General features: G+C 42.3%; 1 protein-coding gene across 2 annotated transcripts in view; it reads left to right on the top strand.

Moving 5' to 3' along the window:
• The first annotated feature begins 670 nt into the window (after positions 1-670).
• The window catches only part of emsy (EMSY transcriptional repressor, BRCA2 interacting), a 41,062-nt gene continuing 22,893 nt past the window's right edge, over positions 671-18,839 (top strand). Inside the window, exons 1-15 of one of the 2 annotated variants that reach the window (XM_085174304.1) lie at positions 671-967; positions 3,911-4,019; positions 4,120-4,219; positions 4,310-4,384; positions 4,696-4,871; positions 4,962-5,117; positions 7,221-7,480; positions 7,555-7,798; positions 9,114-9,332; positions 9,542-9,688; positions 9,930-10,103; positions 10,176-10,312; positions 12,194-12,367; positions 17,637-17,847; positions 17,985-18,152. In XM_085174304.1, the coding sequence (XP_085030430.1) occupies positions 3,914-4,019; positions 4,120-4,219; positions 4,310-4,384; positions 4,696-4,871; positions 4,962-5,117; positions 7,221-7,480; positions 7,555-7,798; positions 9,114-9,332; positions 9,542-9,688; positions 9,930-10,103; positions 10,176-10,312; positions 12,194-12,367; positions 17,637-17,847; positions 17,985-18,152 (2,347 nt within the window). In that variant the 5' untranslated portion in view covers positions 671-967; positions 3,911-3,913. The other variant, XM_085174305.1, reaches the window with a different exon arrangement.

The following is an 18,839-nucleotide window of genomic DNA, read 5'->3' as shown; positions in this document are numbered from 1 at the left end:
CTGTTCCGTGCATAAAGTATTATTATATTACAATATTTCGCTATTAATTGACAAAGCAACACGTGACAACAAGTGGCATGTAAAAATATAGTATAGAATAGAAATCTTTGTTGTCATTAGAAATAAAGCAGTTTGAGATTGGGATGAGTCACTGAGCCACTCCTGTGTGGTGCAACAAGGTTGAAACTACATGCATACATTCATGTATGATTAAATAAATGTTACACAAGCATGCCTTCAGACTGTTACTGTAAAAAAAAAGAAATAAACATTAGGCAAATCACAAAGTAGCACATGCACACAATACAAAAGAGGCAACTGGACCATAAAGTGCAGGGGTCAGTTGATGTCTGCAGGTCTGCAGCTATTCTGCAGTAAAGTTTTCTGATATGAGCATACTTCATATCAATAGAATATTAATATATTACTATATGCGTTACTGTTAATCTGAATGTGCAGGTTCGAACAGGTGGTGCCAAGGTGATATCAGTCTTTTACAATGGTTTTGGCCCTGACCCTGCTTTGATTTTTTTTTGTCTTAGTTGACGATATTGCACTATATATTATGGTTTCGTTTGGTTTTTTAAGTCAACCCGGAGACTATAGATGTTTATTTGACAGTGTGGTTCATTGTAAACTGGCTGATCAACTGTCTTTGGCGGACTTACAATCAAACGCCTGTAGGGGGCACCAGTGCACGGCTCCAGAAGAAGCAGCAACAAGGATTGTTACACGAAGAAGAAGGGCATCCGTCCACAGGCCAACCACAGATACTTAACAGACAACATAAACATTGTCACATATTTAGGCAGATCAGCTGTTTTAGCACCTTAGCTCTCGTTTTCTTTGGCACTTTCACTAGAGATCTCCTTCACGATGTGGTAAACTATCTAAATGTCTTGTGGTCGGCCATGTTTATTGGGATGGCGGCTATCCGAAGGCCTTGAAGTGGCACTGCTACTGGACGGTGAGACGTTTGGCTCATAGAAACAGCTAGGTTGCTAAGCTAAGCTAACAGCATCCACTGCAAAGGTTTTTGTCATCAAGATGACTAAATATGATGCTCATCTACTGGTACTTCATTCCGGGGGCATGCTAGTATGTATCTTGAGGTTATTGGACATATTTGCACCGCACTGGAAGCATCGCGGGGCAGTTTGATGAAGGCGGTATGCACCGTTGTTTTGCGGCGTACTAACAGAAATTGACCCAGAAAATGTAGCAGCAACATTTTTCATTGTTTACAGCATAATGCCTAACCCAGAGAGAAAACCGCTTTCCTTTTCTAAGTGTTAGCACCTTCAGTGCTCTTCGGCATGTAAAGTCTGCAATAGGGTTGAGTTAGATTAAACCAGAGAAGAATTTTTATGTATTTTGTTGGCAGTGTTTATTGGTTGAGAGGCCCGGTGATGGGCGGAACACCGACTGTTAACTGTTCAGCTCTTACTGACATCTGTGCGGGCTGGTCTGGGGCAATCTAGCCGGGAGAGGCGTACACAGTCCTCGGCAGAAAGCACTTTTTGGAGCCTCTTCATTCAGATTTTTTGCTCTAGAGTAAAATGAACCAACCAAAGATGTGATACTAAACTACGTCTGTCTAATAGCTGAACATCTCTGTTTCCACTGACAGCTGTGTTGATGTGGCAATGCATGCTTTAAATGAGTCAAGTGCAATCGCTGGTTGCAGACTGGCTAACTGCAGACTGTTTTGCATGTTCAGACTTGTGCAGGTATTTGTTTTAGAAATGCAAATTACAAGATGATGGTTTTCCTTCTACTTTATTTGCAAAGCAATCCATTTGTTAAGATTATAGCATTTGTTATTAATATGAATATGTTGTCTAATTGGTGGCTATGTATCTAATAATATATATTTATATATAATAATATATATCCAGTTTAAGTGGGCAGACACTTAATAAAAGGCACATACATGAAACATTTTCAGAAGTTTAAAAAGCATGCAGAAGAGTGATTGCAATTAAAAAAAATATATAGCCTTTAACTTAAAATGTAATGAAATAAAGAAATGTAGTTCCATACTCCTGTGACCGGATATTGAAAGTCCTATATTAAATTTAAGCAAAGAGCAGAGGTAGCAGGGCAAATGAACACAATACAGTGGAGAGCAGTGTAGTATGAAGAGAGATTAATGGGTTAATGGCTTTCATTCTTACGAAGGTGGGTCTCTTCTTACTTGGATCACCATGGTGATAATAATTAAGAGCAGCTTATGTTCAGAGTTTCAGTTTAAAATGGTCCGGAAGTGTTATATTTTCTCTTCGTTGTTATCTCTGATCTGGATTTGACGCTTTTTCAAGTCAGCTATCACAAAGAAAGCCTGGCTAGGTTGAACTTGCTTCCCTTAACACACCTTTTCATGTGTTGACATTTGGCGTTTTTTAATAGTCCAGCACCTTCATCCTACTGTCCAAAGACTTGCATATTAGAGCAGTTGGTTAGGTAGATAAAGTGCTTAATACTGACGAATAAAGCACTGTATTGATGTACGGCTACTAGGGCTGCACGATTTTGCATAAAATGAGAATCACGATTTTTTTGTTAGAATTGAGATCACGATTCTCTCACGATTTTCTTTTCCAATATAAATATTTATTGCACTTATTAACTGCACATCAACTTCGTAACAGTTGAGACTGAACATAAAAACAACAAATATCTCACGTTTTGTGGTTGCCGCAAAATGTTGTACTGCTTGAAATTCCGTCTCCACCGTTGCTCGACACTGCGTGTATAGAGCAGGTAGTGCAACAATAGAAAAATAGTTGCGGCACTGTGTAGCTTTTGTCTAGGGTATTGATCATTTTCCTAAATCCCTCGTTTTGCACAGTGTTGATGGAGCCATATCTTTGGTCAGGTGATAAGTAATAGCCTCCATAATTTCTTTGTGCCTGCGGAAGTTCGACGGGTGTAGGGAAGCGCTGTATAAGGTTCCCGTTATTGATGTTTGGGTGGTTGACCGGGACGGATTTTCTCCTGTCACTTTCTCGTCATCCCTGAAGTGTTCTCCGTTGTTTTTTCCCTGCTAATTTTAGCATCACACGGCACAGCTTCTGTATCACGTGGTATAAGGCTCCGCCCTTGTCATTTGTTGAGCAGGAAGAGTGAGCGCTTGTTTTCATGCAGATTACGTCCCGGATCAAAATGCGGTACAATCGTCGTCGTCGTCTTTTTTTTTTTTTTTTTTTAAATCGTTGTCATTTGGAAATGAGATCGCACATAAGTATGAATCGAGATCGCGATTTTCTAACGATTAATCGTGCAGCCCTAACGGCTACAGTGGCTTGGAGTAGTGAGAAAGACTAGAGAAAGGTGCCATGTAGATATGAGACCATTTCCAAATCATTGTGTTGTCACTGTTATAATATTGTTATTTATTTTGTTTAAAATTGTGGTATCTGTCCCATATTGATTTTTAGATGTCCCTACATGTAAGGGAAACAAAGGAGAAGCGGTTCATTTCCACATTTAATGACTGTCCACTTTGTTTACGTCAGAGACCTCATCAGGATTTGGCCTATTTTATATGGTTCATATAAAACAGAATCTGTGTTACCTTAATTATTAGAAGTCTTAGCGTTTCCCTGTGTTTGGCCATTCGATAAACATAAATATATTTGCGCTTGAGTAAATTAAATTCTGTATAAAAATAGTTTTAACGGTTTTATTTTGGCAGTCCTGGTCGTAAAACTCTTTGTGCTTACATGTTTTATGTTCAGGAAAATGTCTGCTTGTTATATCGTGATGAGTCCAATTTACCTCCATGGAATGACAGTTTGCTGAAGCTCTTGAAAAAACAGTGCTTGGGGCCTGGTGAGCTTAACCATGAAGCACTGTGGTTTATGGGAAATCGAGTCCTAACTTGCCTTCTTGCTCACGGTCTTCTCAGCCAATGATTCAGCTGGAGAAACCAGTGCTAGCTGGTACCATGCCGGTGGTGTGGCCCACCATCCTTGACCTGGGCAGGGATGAGTGCAAAAGAATTCTGCGGAAACTGGGTGAGCTCAAAGCAGTGCAGTGTTATCAGTGCCTCTGATTGAATCTCTTTCATGTGCAAAAGACCTGCAACATTTACAGACTGATGTTTGTGTGTCGCAGAGCTGGAGGCGTACGCTGGGGTCATCAGCGCTCTGAGAGCCCAAGGAGACCTGACAAAGGACAAGAAGGATCTGCTGGGCGAGCTCACTAAAATCCTCGGGTAATATTAGTTGTTTTTAAATGGTTTCTTTCATTTTCGCTTGCAGAGTTTGGTTTATTTAAAACCAGCCTTTCCTTTTTACCCTCGCAGCATCTCTACAGAGCGTCATCGCGCAGAGGTCCGCAGGGCTGTCAACGATGAGCGCCTCACCACCATCGCTTATCAGTAAGTATGAGACTGTTTAAGTCCAGCTCTGTTAGGTCTGTGGAGGAGAGCAAAAGGGACTTGTTCAGGTTTTCCTCAAAGTTTTCATTAGTCTTTTCCTCATTACTTTAGCAACAAAGAGCTATTTGGCTATTTATTTAACCAATCTCTGCTTGTCAAACTGTAAGGTGTGGAGTGGAGTTTTAGAAAAGTTTTAGGTTTTAAACAGGCCTTTGTTGTACCCTGACTCTGAGCCCGAGTAACTTTGGGGACTCATAACGTTTCCTCTCGTGCCGTCCTCTAATCAGATTTCCGTTCTTTTTCTTTTTCAGCATGTCGGGTCCAAACAGCTCCTCTGAGTGGTCCATTGAAGGGCGGAGGCTTGTTCCTTTGATGCCGAGGCTGGTTCCCCAGACGGCCTTTACAGTCACAGCTAACGCTGTGGCCAGCGCCACGGCCAATCAGAACGCCTCCCTCCTGCTGCCAGCTGAAACAGGGAACAAAGAGGGTAAAGCCAGAAACATTCACTTTACATCGGACTCTGGCTGTTTTCAAACACTTTGGGCATTGAATGATGTGTTTCATTTCCTCCTTGTAGTCGTGGTGTGCTACTCCTACACGAGCACCACCTGCACCTCCACCAGCACCACGGCGACCAGCGGCCCTATAGGAGCAACAGTGAAATCTCCACGGCCACCCAGCCCTTCATCCAACGTGGTGGTGCTGCCCAGCGGCAGCACTGTGTATGTGAAAAGTGAGTGTCAGCAACATCGTATCAACTTTTCTCTTGCTTTGGACGGAAGCAACATGAAAGGGAAATAATAAATAGCAACATAACTTGAGCCGACTGTTGTGATTTGCTGCTATATAAATAAAATTAAAAATACTTTTCAGGGAGGAGGCTAACTGCATGGCTAATTAACATGTCATTAAATAACATAAGTTACCAAAACTGTCATCCTTTCTTTATATACGTGTTATTTAAACCAGCGCAGATAGTCGGTTAGAGAAAGCCTTTCTAACATATCAGCAGGATCCCAGCGATCCCTCAGTTTCTCTGTCACAGTTGTCACCAAACCTTCTGGTTTGTCTGTGTTTGTATTCATATGCTGACTTGCTGGGTGTAAGTTTGTATTTTTTCTTCTCTGTTAGACGGTTTATAAGAGCTCAGTGGAAGAGGCAAATGATGGGTGTGAGATGTTGGGAAGACTGAACCGTAACATGAGTCTGAAGATTTTTGCTGATTTTGTGCTTAATTTTAACTCTGTATTAACTTTCAAACCTCACACTCACAAACATAGTCCCTTAAAAGATTAGTTTGACATATTTGAGAGCAAACCTCATGGAAGCAGATCCCAGTTTGGATTCACGAGGCAGACAGTTTCTCTACTTTTAAGATTGGGCTTAATCTTAGTTAACCTTAGTTATGCTGCTGTAGGCTCAGGATGCTGGGGGATTTCCCATGATGCACTGAACATTTTTTTTCTCACCACTTGGTGATCTGACCTCTTTTTCTTCTCCTCAGTTTCCCCGTAACTTCCCCGAGTCTCTTTCTACCAAAAGTCACTTTTTAAAAAGAAAGTTCTTCCTCCCCACTGTCGCCAAGTGCTGGCTCACTGGTGTTCTCTCTTTACCTTTGTACAGTCTTTACCTTACACTATAAAACCCTCATGTGACAACTGTTGTTGTAAGCTAGTGCTATGTAAATAATGAGCTTTATTCTTTAGTGCTGCACTTGAAATCACTTCTTTTGCATGTGAACGTGTTCAGACTTGAAAGAAATTTCCAGCCCTCCAGAAACAGTTTCTCATTTAAATGAGTGCCGATGTCTTTGAGTAAAATGGCTAAATAACTTTGAAGTAAATGTCATTTTATTGATGCATTCTTTAACCTCGGAGTGGGATGTACTCTTCTTCAGCTTTCATGTTATGTTTTTATAAGAGTTTGGAATTGAAGATAGAATAGAATAGATAGAATAATCCTTTAATTGTCCCACAAGGGGGAAATTTGGTTGTAACAGCAGCCAAAAAGACACATATACAAACAAACAGTACACAGGACACGGAACAGAAACACACAATTTTTCTTACATATTTACATTAAGGACAATGGTTACTATAAACAGAGAGTACTGTACAGTTATTAAATTAAATAAAAATAATTACAGGTAAGAGGCAAACCAGGTTGTAGTGCGAATTGGTTAATTAACTAACTTATTGATAAGATAAGATAAGATAAGGAGGGAGAGACTGTGGTTTGTATATTAAAAAAGAAAAATCTACTGCTCAGCCTAAAGGGGGCACTGCGATGCTTGTCTGTTTGTTACAAGCTGTCTTTCTTAGCACCAGTGATTCACATACTCTCCCCACACTCCAGACTAAACTGGCTGGGAATGTGAGATCTGAGTTTCCTAAACATGGCGTCTGTTAGGACATGTTGGCTCGGGTTTGACAATCCCACCAGCATCTGCTGCCGATTAAACAGCTGGTAGAAACAATGTGTGACAGGAGAATGTAGCGCGGGAATGAGGCACCGGAAGACAGAGCATCTGTACATCATTAGAACTAAAGATGTAATTGAGAGGTTTTGATTTATGAATGAATGAGTCATAGAACTGTGTAGAAATGTGCAGATTAGGATTTTTACTGGTAGTTGTTAATTCATAATTTTTACCCCATAAACTTTCTTTTATTTTAGGGTTTAATGTTAAATGTCTGTCACGAGCCAAGTACAGTCAGTGATCGCAGTCAGTACTTCTTGATTATCAGCAATTCAAAAGCAAAATCCTCAAGTGTATCCCTACTCAGTGATACAGTCTCAGTCATCCTTAATTTTTCCCGCTGATTTCACCTTTCAGGTGTTAGTTGTTCCGATGAGGACGAGAAGCCTCGCAAGCGAAGGCGCACGAACTCGTCCAGCTCGTCTCCGGTGATGCTGAAAGAAGTTACCAAGGTGTCCCCGCCGGTATCCAAGAACATCACAGTGCCCGTGAGCGGCAGCCCCAAGATGAGCAGCATCATGCAGAGCATCGCCAACTCCTTACCGCCTCACCTGTCCCCCGTCAAGATCACCTTCACCAAGCCCACCATCCAGACGACCAGCACCACCACGCAGAAGGTGACAGTCGAAACCCACCTCGGCTCGTCTCTCTAGACGCTGCTTCTGAGTTTAAACGTCTCGTGTTTCAACAGGTGATCATCGTGACGACTTCCCCGAGTTCCAATTTCGTGCCCAACATCCTGTCCAAGTCCCACGCCCACAACAACGCCACCGCTGTGTCAAAGCTGGGGTCCACCTCTGTGCTGACCGCACCCACACAAAAGCAGACGGTGGTTTTTCCAGCCAGCTCCAGCACTTCCACGAACCCCAACGCCATCGCTGTGACCACAGTGGTCTCCTCCACACCATCAGCGGTCATGTCGACGGTCACACAGTGTAGGTTCCTCCTCTGTGCTCAGTTTTTCTGCCAAGTCCATCTTCAGACAAAACAAAAACATGTGTGCTCCCAAAGGTGCAGAGAGAACAGCAGGGCTCAAAATAAATTAGTTAGTTAGTGAATCAAAAAAACACCAGATTATTCTCAATGATAATTATTCAGTTTGATTGTACTGTGCAGTTTTCCATGGCTCTGTGCCTTTAAACTCCAGTGCTTTGTAGGTTGGATTGCATGATACGACACAGGAATTTAAAGCTATATTATTAACTGTTTTGTCCACTTGGGGGCAGCAGAGAATAACAACTTAACATTTCAGCTAATTAAATGTATAAAAATACATTTGAGTGAATAAATATGTCAAATATTAGGGTAACGCAGTAAAACTCCGACTTGGGAGACTGAGCTTTTTTTTTTCTTGATGACTCAGTTTATGTAGTTATTAATATAGCTGCTGATTTCATTTCTGTTCATTTACTACTCTAGCAGTAGAGTGCTACTATTACTTGTTAGGGACGTACCTTATCTTTCCAGTACGAGCTGAAATCACTGGATCAGTTATATTAGTGGTGTGCAGGTTTTAGATGTGTCCTTGATCCATCGCAGCTGATTTAAATGGTTAAATTACCTCCTCAACATCTCTTGAAGTTCTCCAGAGGCCTGGCAAGGAACTAATCATTGGATTTGGGTGTGCTGACCCAGGGTAATATTTAAAATCTGCAGGACACTGGCCCTCGAGGCCTGGAGCTGGCCAAGCCTGGGTTATATAATCTGATACGATCCATCATCTTCTAGAAGCAAGTCTTGCCATTCAGAGACATTATTTAAAAGTGGTCACCAGGACTTTCAAACTGTATATATAGATCTACAAAATCTGATTTAAAAAAATCCTTAAAAAGTTTTCACCTTGCACCAAAAGTTATTTTTACCACCATCCTTGCTTTTGGCAAATTATCCAGTTGAATTCTTCGAGTGTCATCCACCTTTCATGGTGTATCTGGCCTTAATTGCTTAATGTCAACATGCCATAAAGACTCAAAACTGTCATGTTATCAACAGCTTAGTTGCTCAAGAGAGGGAAAAAGGCAGTATTAGTATTAGTGGATATACATGACAAAGTAGTATCAAGTTAACCTCAAAATAATGTTAATGATACTTTACTGATTAAAATGATTTTGACTCATTAGTGTAAAAAGATTTAAGCTCGTGGGTTTTAATATGATTTTAACCAGATAATCTCTTTTAAATGTTCAATCTTCTTCTCTGGGACGTCACCTGTTAGGTTTTGAATCTTACCGTCAAAGTTGTCGATTGCAGGTGGAGTTTCAGCTGGAGTGAAGGTCTCTACAGCCAGACTTCCTTCACCTAAGACACTGGTGGCCTCACCCACTCAGATCCTGGCCCAGTTCCCCAAACAACAGTCACCCAAACAGCTGCAGCAGAGCTCGCCTTTAGGAGCGTCCAACGTCGGTCAGACCCAGACCACCACCTCCTCACCGGGAGCCAAGCCCACCATTCAGATCAAACAGGAGTCCGGTAACCATGACGAGCCTTTTATTGTTTGTTTGTGTTTCAGTTCTGTCATTTTATTTCATTTTAACCACGTGCTGTTTGCAATAAGCTCATATCTATTTTCATATGACGCACAGCTGTTTGAAAAGAAACAAAGCACGACAGTGAATCTGTTTAGAAAGTGAATATCGTGATACGACCGCGCTGTTTGTTAACGTGTGGTTTGTGTGCAGGGGTGAAGATCATCACTCAGCAGGTGCAGCCCAGCAAAATCCTGCCCAAACCTTCGGCGGCTTTGTCCAGCAGCAGCTCTTCTCCCATCATGGTTGTCAGTAGCAATGGAGCCATCATGACCACAAAGCTGGTCACTCAGCCCACAGGTGAGTGGGGGCGAGGGGATCAAAAACTCCACATCTGATCCAGGAAAGGAGAGATTGCCAGAGTAAAACTGTTGCTGGTAATGACGCCTGTGACTCTTTGTCATTCAGATTTAATCATAGACTATTTAAATGGAGTTAAATATCTCAGCGGTAATGTGGCAGCTTAATTTAATCCTTGATGGAGACGCTCCTGTCGATATCTTTAAGGTGGACAACAGTAATTCTGTATTCCTTCGTGTAGCTACCCAGACCACCTACACGAGACCCACTGTTAGTCCCAACATCGGGGCCAGAATATCAGCCACCAGTGGCGGGACCACTTACGTCAAGACCACCAGCGGCAGCATCATCACCGTGGTGCCCAAGTCTCTGGCCACTCTGGGAGGAAAGATCATCAGCAGCAACATCGTGTCCGGTGAGTCAGAGGGAGGTCTAGAGCGCTTCTACGTTCAGTTTCAAGTTTCTCATCAGTTCTCATCCGCTGCAGGCACGACGACTAAGATCACCACCATCCCCATGACCTCCAAGCCCAACGTCATCGTGGTGCAGAAAACCACGGGCAAAGGAGCGACCATCCAGGGACTGCCCGGCAAGAATGTGGTCACCACGCTGTTAAACGCTGGGGTCAGTTGATCAGCGTGATAGCATTCTCACACGTGCGCTAAACTCATAGGAGCAGTTAATCTTTTTTTATACAAGAGAGAAAGATTAGTCTTAATTTAACATTATATAATATTTAATATCAATAATATAAAATGTTTGTGTAACCAACATATGAGGTGTAGTGCAGAACTGGTTATTGGGGAAATCATGCGGACTTCCCGGCTGTAATTAGTTTGTGTTTGCTGCTGTGTTTTTACCTCATTATTTACAACGTTTTTGACACATTTAACTTTATTAATTATGGGGAATTTTCAGGAAATCCCTCATCATGTTCGCATATTTACACCTGACAGCTGTCCACAGTCTGATCCCCGGGCCCACCAGTTCACTGCTTCTTTCACTTTCACCACTCAGATTTACAAGCCCAGTTCTTTACTTTAAGTCACTGCGTCCTGCTTCAGATTCAGATATTGTAGCAAAGCTAGCTTGCTTTTGCTCCACCTAAATAGTTGATGAAGAATGTGAGTAAACGTGTCAGTTATATGGCATATGTGTGTATCTTATGATGCATTGTCAAAATGCAAAGATCTGCGACCACAGGAAGAATAGCTGCTGCGTTTCTGCAGAAACTAAACTAAACCTCTATTAGACATCTTTAGCCACTTTGGTCATTGTACTGGATAACTCGAGAACAAGGCAAAGTAGGATTTTCAAAACAGTACCATAGGTGTGTCGTCTAAAAATGGCCGATGAGTTTGAATTTCTGTGACCTCAACCTCAAGGTGAAGGTTAGACGTCAATATTTCTGAAAATGTAATGACCATTGTAATTATTTTAGATGTTTTATATCAGCGGTCCCCAACGCTGGGCCACGGGCCGGTACCGGTCCATGAGTTGTTTGGTACCAGCCGCGAGAGTTGAGGCTCGGGTGTGAAGTTTATGGTTTTCAGGGTTTCTCTGGGTCTTTTCCCGTGTTGTAGTTGTGCGTCTTATTTTGAAAGAAATATTTACGTGTTACCATAGCGACCAGAGACCATTAAGGGGCAGAGAGGAGGATGTTACTCTCAATGTTGTTGGGGCATTTCAGGAGGACGCTGTTACACAATTACACAGTGAATTTGCGTTTATTATTATATTTACAAAATACCACAGTTTTTGCCTTGGTTGTGTCATTTTATTTTGTTGTAATTATCCGCGACACATATGAAAGACAGTGGTTCCTGGCCTTTTGGCTGCTGCCTTGTTGGTCTTTTGAAGTTACCCATGTGTAACGTTAACTTACGCTAGCAATGGTTGAATGGCTGCAATCCTTAGACGGACAAATCTGTCATGGGAAAAATTTGAATTTCAGTCACCAAGTCAGAAGTACAAACTTTTTGTATGGGCTGTGCTCACAGCAGGTCATGTTATTTGTCAGAAAACTGCAAAAAAAACATCAACAGGCAACGAACAGTTGGGAGGTTCAGTGTTTGAACAGCTGCCTATGGCTGCGCTGCTAACGCTAAACCTTATCCAAGTGCACGAGTTCTAAAAGAAATTTCAACCCCTGTACAGTTATTGTGAAGGGGGAACCTATCTATAGAGACCAAAAACATATTTTTGTGCGTGACTGTAAACAGTTTGATCTTTAAAGTTGGGAAATGTAATGTGGGAGTCTATGGGGATTGACTCAGTGGTGAAGTTAGTGGAAATGGGGGGGAAAAAAGAGGTTGGAAGTCTATAGTTCCCACCGGATTTTGGTCAGTGAGTATGGGTTCCCACAAATTTATGTTTTAAATTAGGTTTCTTGCAATTCGTGCTTCTTTTTCTTTTATTCAGTTTTATTCGTTTTTTGGTTTTGTTTTGTTTTTAATTTGAATTTGGCTAAAAAGAATCCTAATGAGCGTGCTGCGTATGCTGCAGGGGGAAAAGGGCCTTCAGGCAGTTCAGGGGACCAAACCTGCAATCATCACCGCCTCCAGACCCATCACTAAAATGATCGTCACCCAGCCCAAAGGCATGAGCTCGGGGTCCCAGGCCACCGCCACCAAAATCATCCCGACCAAGATCGTTTACGGCCAGCAGGGCAAGACGCAGGTGAGACGTGTTGTTTTTTTCCACCATATTTGTTTTTACGACAGGGTTAATAAAATGTAAATATTATCATTACAAACTGGTTGAACGCAGCCTGCTGAGGTTATCACATGACAAACATCGGGTGGATAATCATGTGACCTTTTGACTGACAAGTAACCGCAAGGGTCATGTGATATAAGTGCAGGAAGAGCCATGTTTATCTTAAGAGTAATGGGTATGGGTTTCTTCCTCTGAAAATGGGAACAGATCTGCTCAAGAAGGAGAAGAGTGCTTTTCATGGAGCTCAGTAGGTCGGTCACCTGCACTGGATGTTTCCAGAGAAGTGAGATGTGGTTATTTAAAATAAATGTACAGCTACTTAAGCAGAAGGGGGAAAAATCCCCTTGTTCTATAGGTAGATGTATAGCAGGAGCTTTAACACTTACCTTTCCTGTTCCTCCCTCAACTTCCCCTTATCGCAGAGAGCTGAATGCTGTGGTAGTTATTTGATCTGCTGCTGTTGGTCAAACAGCTGCAGACTGCATTGTGACATGATCGTGTTTCTGGCCTGCTGTATTATACCTGCATTAGCCAATTGTCTGAGCACAGCAACGAGCTGTAACCACAACACTGACATGTTATCGCCCTTAAGTTGATCGCGTTATCAAAAGGGATTCCTGTCTGGACATCAAGCACACACAGAGAAACAGGGAGGCAGATGCCTCAGTTGAAAGATGTGACCCACAAATTGTGTCCACTGATTTTTTTTTCCCCCACAGTAATTAAAAACTTTTCGATGTTGCATTACTTTTTTCCCCAAGAACATACTTACGGGCCACTTTAATAGGTACACTTGTTCTACTGCTTTTTAATGGACATATCTAATCATCCAGTCACATGGCAGCAACTCAGTCTGATGCTCGATTTAAACCACATCCCTACATGCACTGAGGAAGACAATTGATTTAAGTGACATGATTGTCAGTGCCAGATGGGCTCATCTGAGCAGTCAAAAACTGCTGATCTACTTGGATTCTCTTGGAAAAAGAGAACATATCTTGTCAATGGCCGTGCCTTGTTGATGTCAGAGGTCTGTGGAGAATGGCCAGACTGCTTCAGGCTGATAGGAAGGCAACAGTTACTCAAATAATCAGTTGTTACAAACGAGGTATGCAGAAGAGCAGGTGGGCTACAGCAGCAGAAGATCACCTGACATCTGAAAACAGAAAATTCAGGTTACAGTTTGCACAGGCTCAGCAAAATTGGACAGTACACAATTGGAAAAACATTGCCTGGTCTCAATTTCTGCTGCGATTTGGATTGTAGGGTCAGAATTTATTGGGCAGTACACAAATAACATTAAAGCATGGATCAGTCCCACTTTCTATCAAAGGCTCCGAGCTGCTATTGATGCTGGTGTAATGCTGTGGGGGGGTCAGACTTTCTGCTGAACATTTTAAACACCACAGCCTACCTGAGTGTTGCTGCAGAACATCTGATGCGTCCAGCAGGATGTCACAAAGCTCAGATCATCTTGTTTCTTGAACATGACAATGAGTTCACTGTCCTCAAATGGCCTCCACAGTCACCAGATTTCACTCCACTAGAGAACCTTTGGGATCTGGTGCAGCAGGATGTGCAGAAACTGTGATGCTGTGATGCCAATATGGACCATTATCTCCGAGGGAGCAACTTGTTGAATCTGTGTGTAATGTGACTTTAGCTGAGCCTGAATTCAAACTGGAGGTTGTAAAAGCCAAAACAGTGAGCTGAAAGCGGCTAAAGCTCACCAGAGGGGAACTGCAGAGTGAGGTGATACAGGTATTGTGGCCGGTGGACTTTTTGTATTTTGTATGCTATTAGTATCTCCTGAGCTCTAATTAGTTTTTTGTGCCCTCTTTTAGCAGAAGCTACAGTTCAAAGTCCACAGCTTTGAAATCAGCCACTGTCGTTGACCTCTTTCAGTTCCTAGGGGGGTTTTATTTTGTCTATTTTTGAAAACTTCTGGAGAAATTCTTAGATTTCTGACAGATGTTAAATGACTAGCGAAAGCATATGTAGTAATTTAAGAAGAAACACCCACAAAAAGGTTGTTCAGACTAAAGCCTGCAGCCTCCGCCTGATATTTCTAGACCTTTTGGGGGAATTTGAATTCAAGATAAAATTGTCAGAAATATTCTGAGAGGGTAAGTCCCACTACGCTGGTTTCCAGGTCGTTTTGTGCTGCAAACACACAAAGTTAAAGTGAAGGGTTAATGAAAACACGAGCTGTCAGCCACACCGTGTTAAAAATATCTCTCTAATAACAAAAACATAAATCACAAGTCCTGCAGATTTTTTTTCTTTATCTTTTTCAGATTGATTCACAAATACTTTGTCATTGTTTCAATATCAGACTTCTCAAAAAAAAAGGTCTAAATTCAGAATTCAAGGTTCGTTTTTAGTCATCGAGGGGAAACTGTGGTCAGTGAGTAATGAGTACTGTAGTTACCGAGTTAAACACCCACAGTGCTAATCTGCTGTGCAGTTGGAGTGAAACCACTAATTGCCACATTTTCTTAACTGGCTTAAATACCAGCGTCTCTTTTCTCTTTTCCAGTGACGAACATGACACCTGTTTACCAAAGTTTGTTTCCAGTTTCTGTAATATTTAAACTGTTTTTCTCAAGCAGTCAGTTTCGACGTTTATGACCTAGTTACTCAGCAGCCGCTGAAGCAGACGGAAAAATGACTCAGCTAATGTCAGCGTTCATGAGTAAGAAACTCGTAGTCTAAATAACGTCTTCCGACTAACTCCGCTGTAAAATGTTTGATAAGAAGCAACTTGTTGCCTCCGATAAGCTGTCTGACTCGAGGCAAAGCTGTGCTTTATTTATAAAGTGAACTTTATTGTGTCGCTAATGACAAATTAGCCTTACGGGACATTTAAGAGCTGTACGCTCTCTGGGTTTTTTGTTAAATTTTTTTATCAGGCCTCGCCATCAGATATTTTATGTCATTGTTTATTTGCAAAAAAGTTTTTAGAATTGTCTTTTCTTGAGGGGAATCCCACAAACATTAAGCTGGCTGTGGAGGCTGTTATTAGCCCACTACATAAAATAGCCACTTCATTGTCATTCAGAACAGACTCTTTAGATGGTGCACATATTTTGGAACATTTTACTCGTCATTGGACTACACAACACAAATAAATCTGAAGTATAAAAAAATTTAAAAAGAATCTATAATATCTTTATACATATTATTATTATTATTATCCTTAACCAGGGTTACACATGTAACAACAACCGAGAAGCCTTAGAAGAACTGTAAAGATGAGGATGGCTTGACCAATGTAGCCATCTCTTGTTACCATTAAGAGGGAAGGAAGCACTTCCTGGCAGCAGCAACAGTGTGTCTGCACATAAGCAGTGAGAGCTGCACCCACACAGTTGTGTTTCTCCATTCGTGCACACAGTAAACTATGTTAAAGGTGGCCAGTTTTATTCTCACGCCAATCCGTCTCTGGTTCTCTGCACCGGTTCAAGGAAATCCTGTCCTCTGTGTTTAGTTTTGTAATAAAACTGCAAAGGAGTCTCCCTTTTAATGAGAGAATATAAATGACAGGATCCTTCCAGGAGGGCTATTCCTGGTAGATGTTGTGCGTGTGTGATGCACGATGCATCTGGCGCTCACGTATGATGATGTGGTTCCAGGGCCAGCTTTAAGGGGAAAACGTAAACACCACGATGCAAAGATTAGAATCAGTTTAACAGGTTGTGGTGGATTTGTGGGTTCCTTTCACCTGGGAGATTGGAATTTATGTCCCGTCAAAAAGCAACGAAAAGTCAGGTTTGACTTATTTTATTTCAATTAGTCTAGTTTTAGTTTTCAGAAATCTACCTTTTCAAAAATAACTCAAGGCTGTCTCGTCTGCGGTCTACTACATGACACAACTGCTTTGCCTACGTTATCACATTAGTTGTGCATTATTTTGAGGCCATATTATGGGGAAGTAGTATTCTTCCTGGAACATGCAAAGCTATGACATAACGTGAGCCTTTTGTAATAAGAACCCATGAAAAGCATTAATAATGACGTCGTAGGAACAACGCCTAACACGTCAGATCTCGCGCACAAATCTTTACACAATTGTGACGCAGCAGATTTGCAACATGGGCCTATGGTTCCCGAATGCTACTGAGGAACCACTGAGTCACTGTGTACTTAACCTAATTCTCCATTTCCCACAGAGAAGCAAATTCTATATCATAATAAATCATTTATAAAAGTTCAGCGATGGTGACTCTGTTCAAACAGATGCCAGACAGTGGGAGTTATTCACCTGACCGGTTCAGTCAGGTGAAGCTCACTGATGTTGCGCGAGGATGGTGGCAAGCAAGCTAGAGATGCTCGTGGAAGCAAAACATCCCTGATCAAATGTTGTCTTACTTAAAAAAACAAAACAAAAAAGGGCGATCATGGCTCAAGAGTTGGGAGTTCGCCTTGTAATCGGAAGGTTGCCGGTTCGAGCCCCGGCTCGGACAGTCTCGGTCGTTGTGTCCGTGGGCAAGACACTTCACCTACCACTTCACCTTGGTAGGTGAACACTTCACCTACCGCCTACTGGTGATGGCCAGAGGGGCCGATGGCGCGATATGGCAGCCTTGCTTCTGTCAGTCTGCCCCAGGGCAACTGTGGCTACAGCTGTAGCTGCCTCCACCAGTGTGTGAAGGAATAGTGGAATTGTAAAGCGCTTTGAGGGTCTCAAAAAGCGCTGTATAAATGCAATCCATTATTATTATTATTATTATTATTAAAGGTAGAGGCTGTTGGACTGCGTAAAAGCGTTGGATTAGGGCGATGGAGGCAGTTACATCCCAGTAAGGCTTAGTGCAAAGCAGAACAGCAGCCAAGAAATCACAGGTGGTCTTGTGTTACAATAAAGTGATAACAAACAAGATGATAAAGAGGTTGTTTAGTGCAGATCAATAAAGATGTGTGTTGACATTCTGGTTTGACCTTTGATGTGTTATTGATATAAAAAAGTGAGTGAAAAGATTGTAAAATGTTAACATTGAAAGACTCGTTGTGACCGGCTGCGTGGAGGAAGAGAGAGATGGAAAGTAGTTGAAGTCTAAACGGATATTGAAACATCTGGCCTGCCACAACAGGAGGTTACAGAGACAAACGCTTGCTTTCAGGCCTGTGTTTTCACTCATTAGGACTATAATTCCTTATCAAGTATAATGAGGAGCACACACCAGTCAACAGCTTTCAGGACACTGTATGCTCCTTTGGTTTCCTGCAGGTTCTCATCAAACCGAAGCCGGTCTTCCAGACAGCGGTGGTGAGCGAGCAGACCCGGCAGCTGGTCACTGAGACGCTGCAGCAGGTGACTCGCTCCGCCGAACTGAGTCAGAGTCAGACCCCAGGCCAGGACGGGGCCGCAAAGGATGATGCCGGCAGCCTCGCGGAGGCCAGCAGCTTAGTCAGCGAGGCTTCCCAGGGCAGCGCTCAAGGTACGCCTCCCTTTACTTTTCCATGACGCAGAGATTGGAGATAAACTACTGCTTCTGTGGTGTTTGCCTCAGGATTGTTGACTGAAATGTGACGTGTAACCGCTGGTTTAAAAAAACAAAAACTGTCCGCTCCTCAGAAGCGCAGCCTGTAGTGCACGTGGTGTCCTCCAGAGAGCAGGATTGGACTGAGCAGGAAGTAGCTGTGGAGTCCAGCCCCACCATCATCTACCAGGAGGTATCTGGCGGGGAATCCCAGTCGGCCACTTCCACCATAAAAGCTCTTCTTGAACTTCAGCAGACATCAGGTGAGCCATCACGTCACAGAAAAAGCTGCAGGTGTCACAGGAAGAGGAGAGGTGGGGGTTTACCACCAGTGCACATGCTGATTCAGCAGAGTTCAAAGGAGCTCGAAAAAACAGCTCGAATCAGCTTCATCAGAAATACAAACACAGGTGGTGTTCGCCTCAAGTGTCAAACTAATTTTCAACACATTCTTGAAACTGCCGAAGCACGAAGAGCTGCTGGCCAACAGTAATTATGCATTTCGTGCTCGAGGCTTTGCTTAGATAGTGAGCTCATTGGATGGCAGACCTGTGGAACAGGACTCATGTAAGCAAATGCAAAGGTAAAGGTTTCCCATGGAATATTTGAAGGTGGGAATTTTTTTTAAAATATTTAAATACTCACATTAGCGGCACCGCGGAGCAGCCGATAGATTTATCTAGCTGTGAGTGAAAATTCCCAAAGAGGTAATTGCTGTTTAGTGCGCAAAACCTGATCCATAATGAAGGTAATACCCAGTGTTGTCTGTAAAACTCTTTAGAGCGTTAATACTCAAAATACATAAATTTTTATAAAGCTGTCATGAACTGGAGACAACGAGCTTTTTTTTGTGTTTTTAAAATGAGATCACATTAACGAAATGAGGTCCAAATTATCGGCAAAGAAGTAACCTTAATCTAACCTAACCCTGTGTTTGGATGATGTCTTGT

Source organism: Neolamprologus multifasciatus, chromosome 10 (genome assembly GCF_963576455.1).
Source record: "Neolamprologus multifasciatus chromosome 10, fNeoMul1.2, whole genome shotgun sequence".
Lineage (NCBI taxonomy): Eukaryota > Metazoa > Chordata > Actinopteri > Cichliformes > Cichlidae > Neolamprologus > Neolamprologus multifasciatus.
Note: the sequence above shows the minus strand (reverse complement) of the source record. Positions and strands in the feature narration are given on the sequence as shown.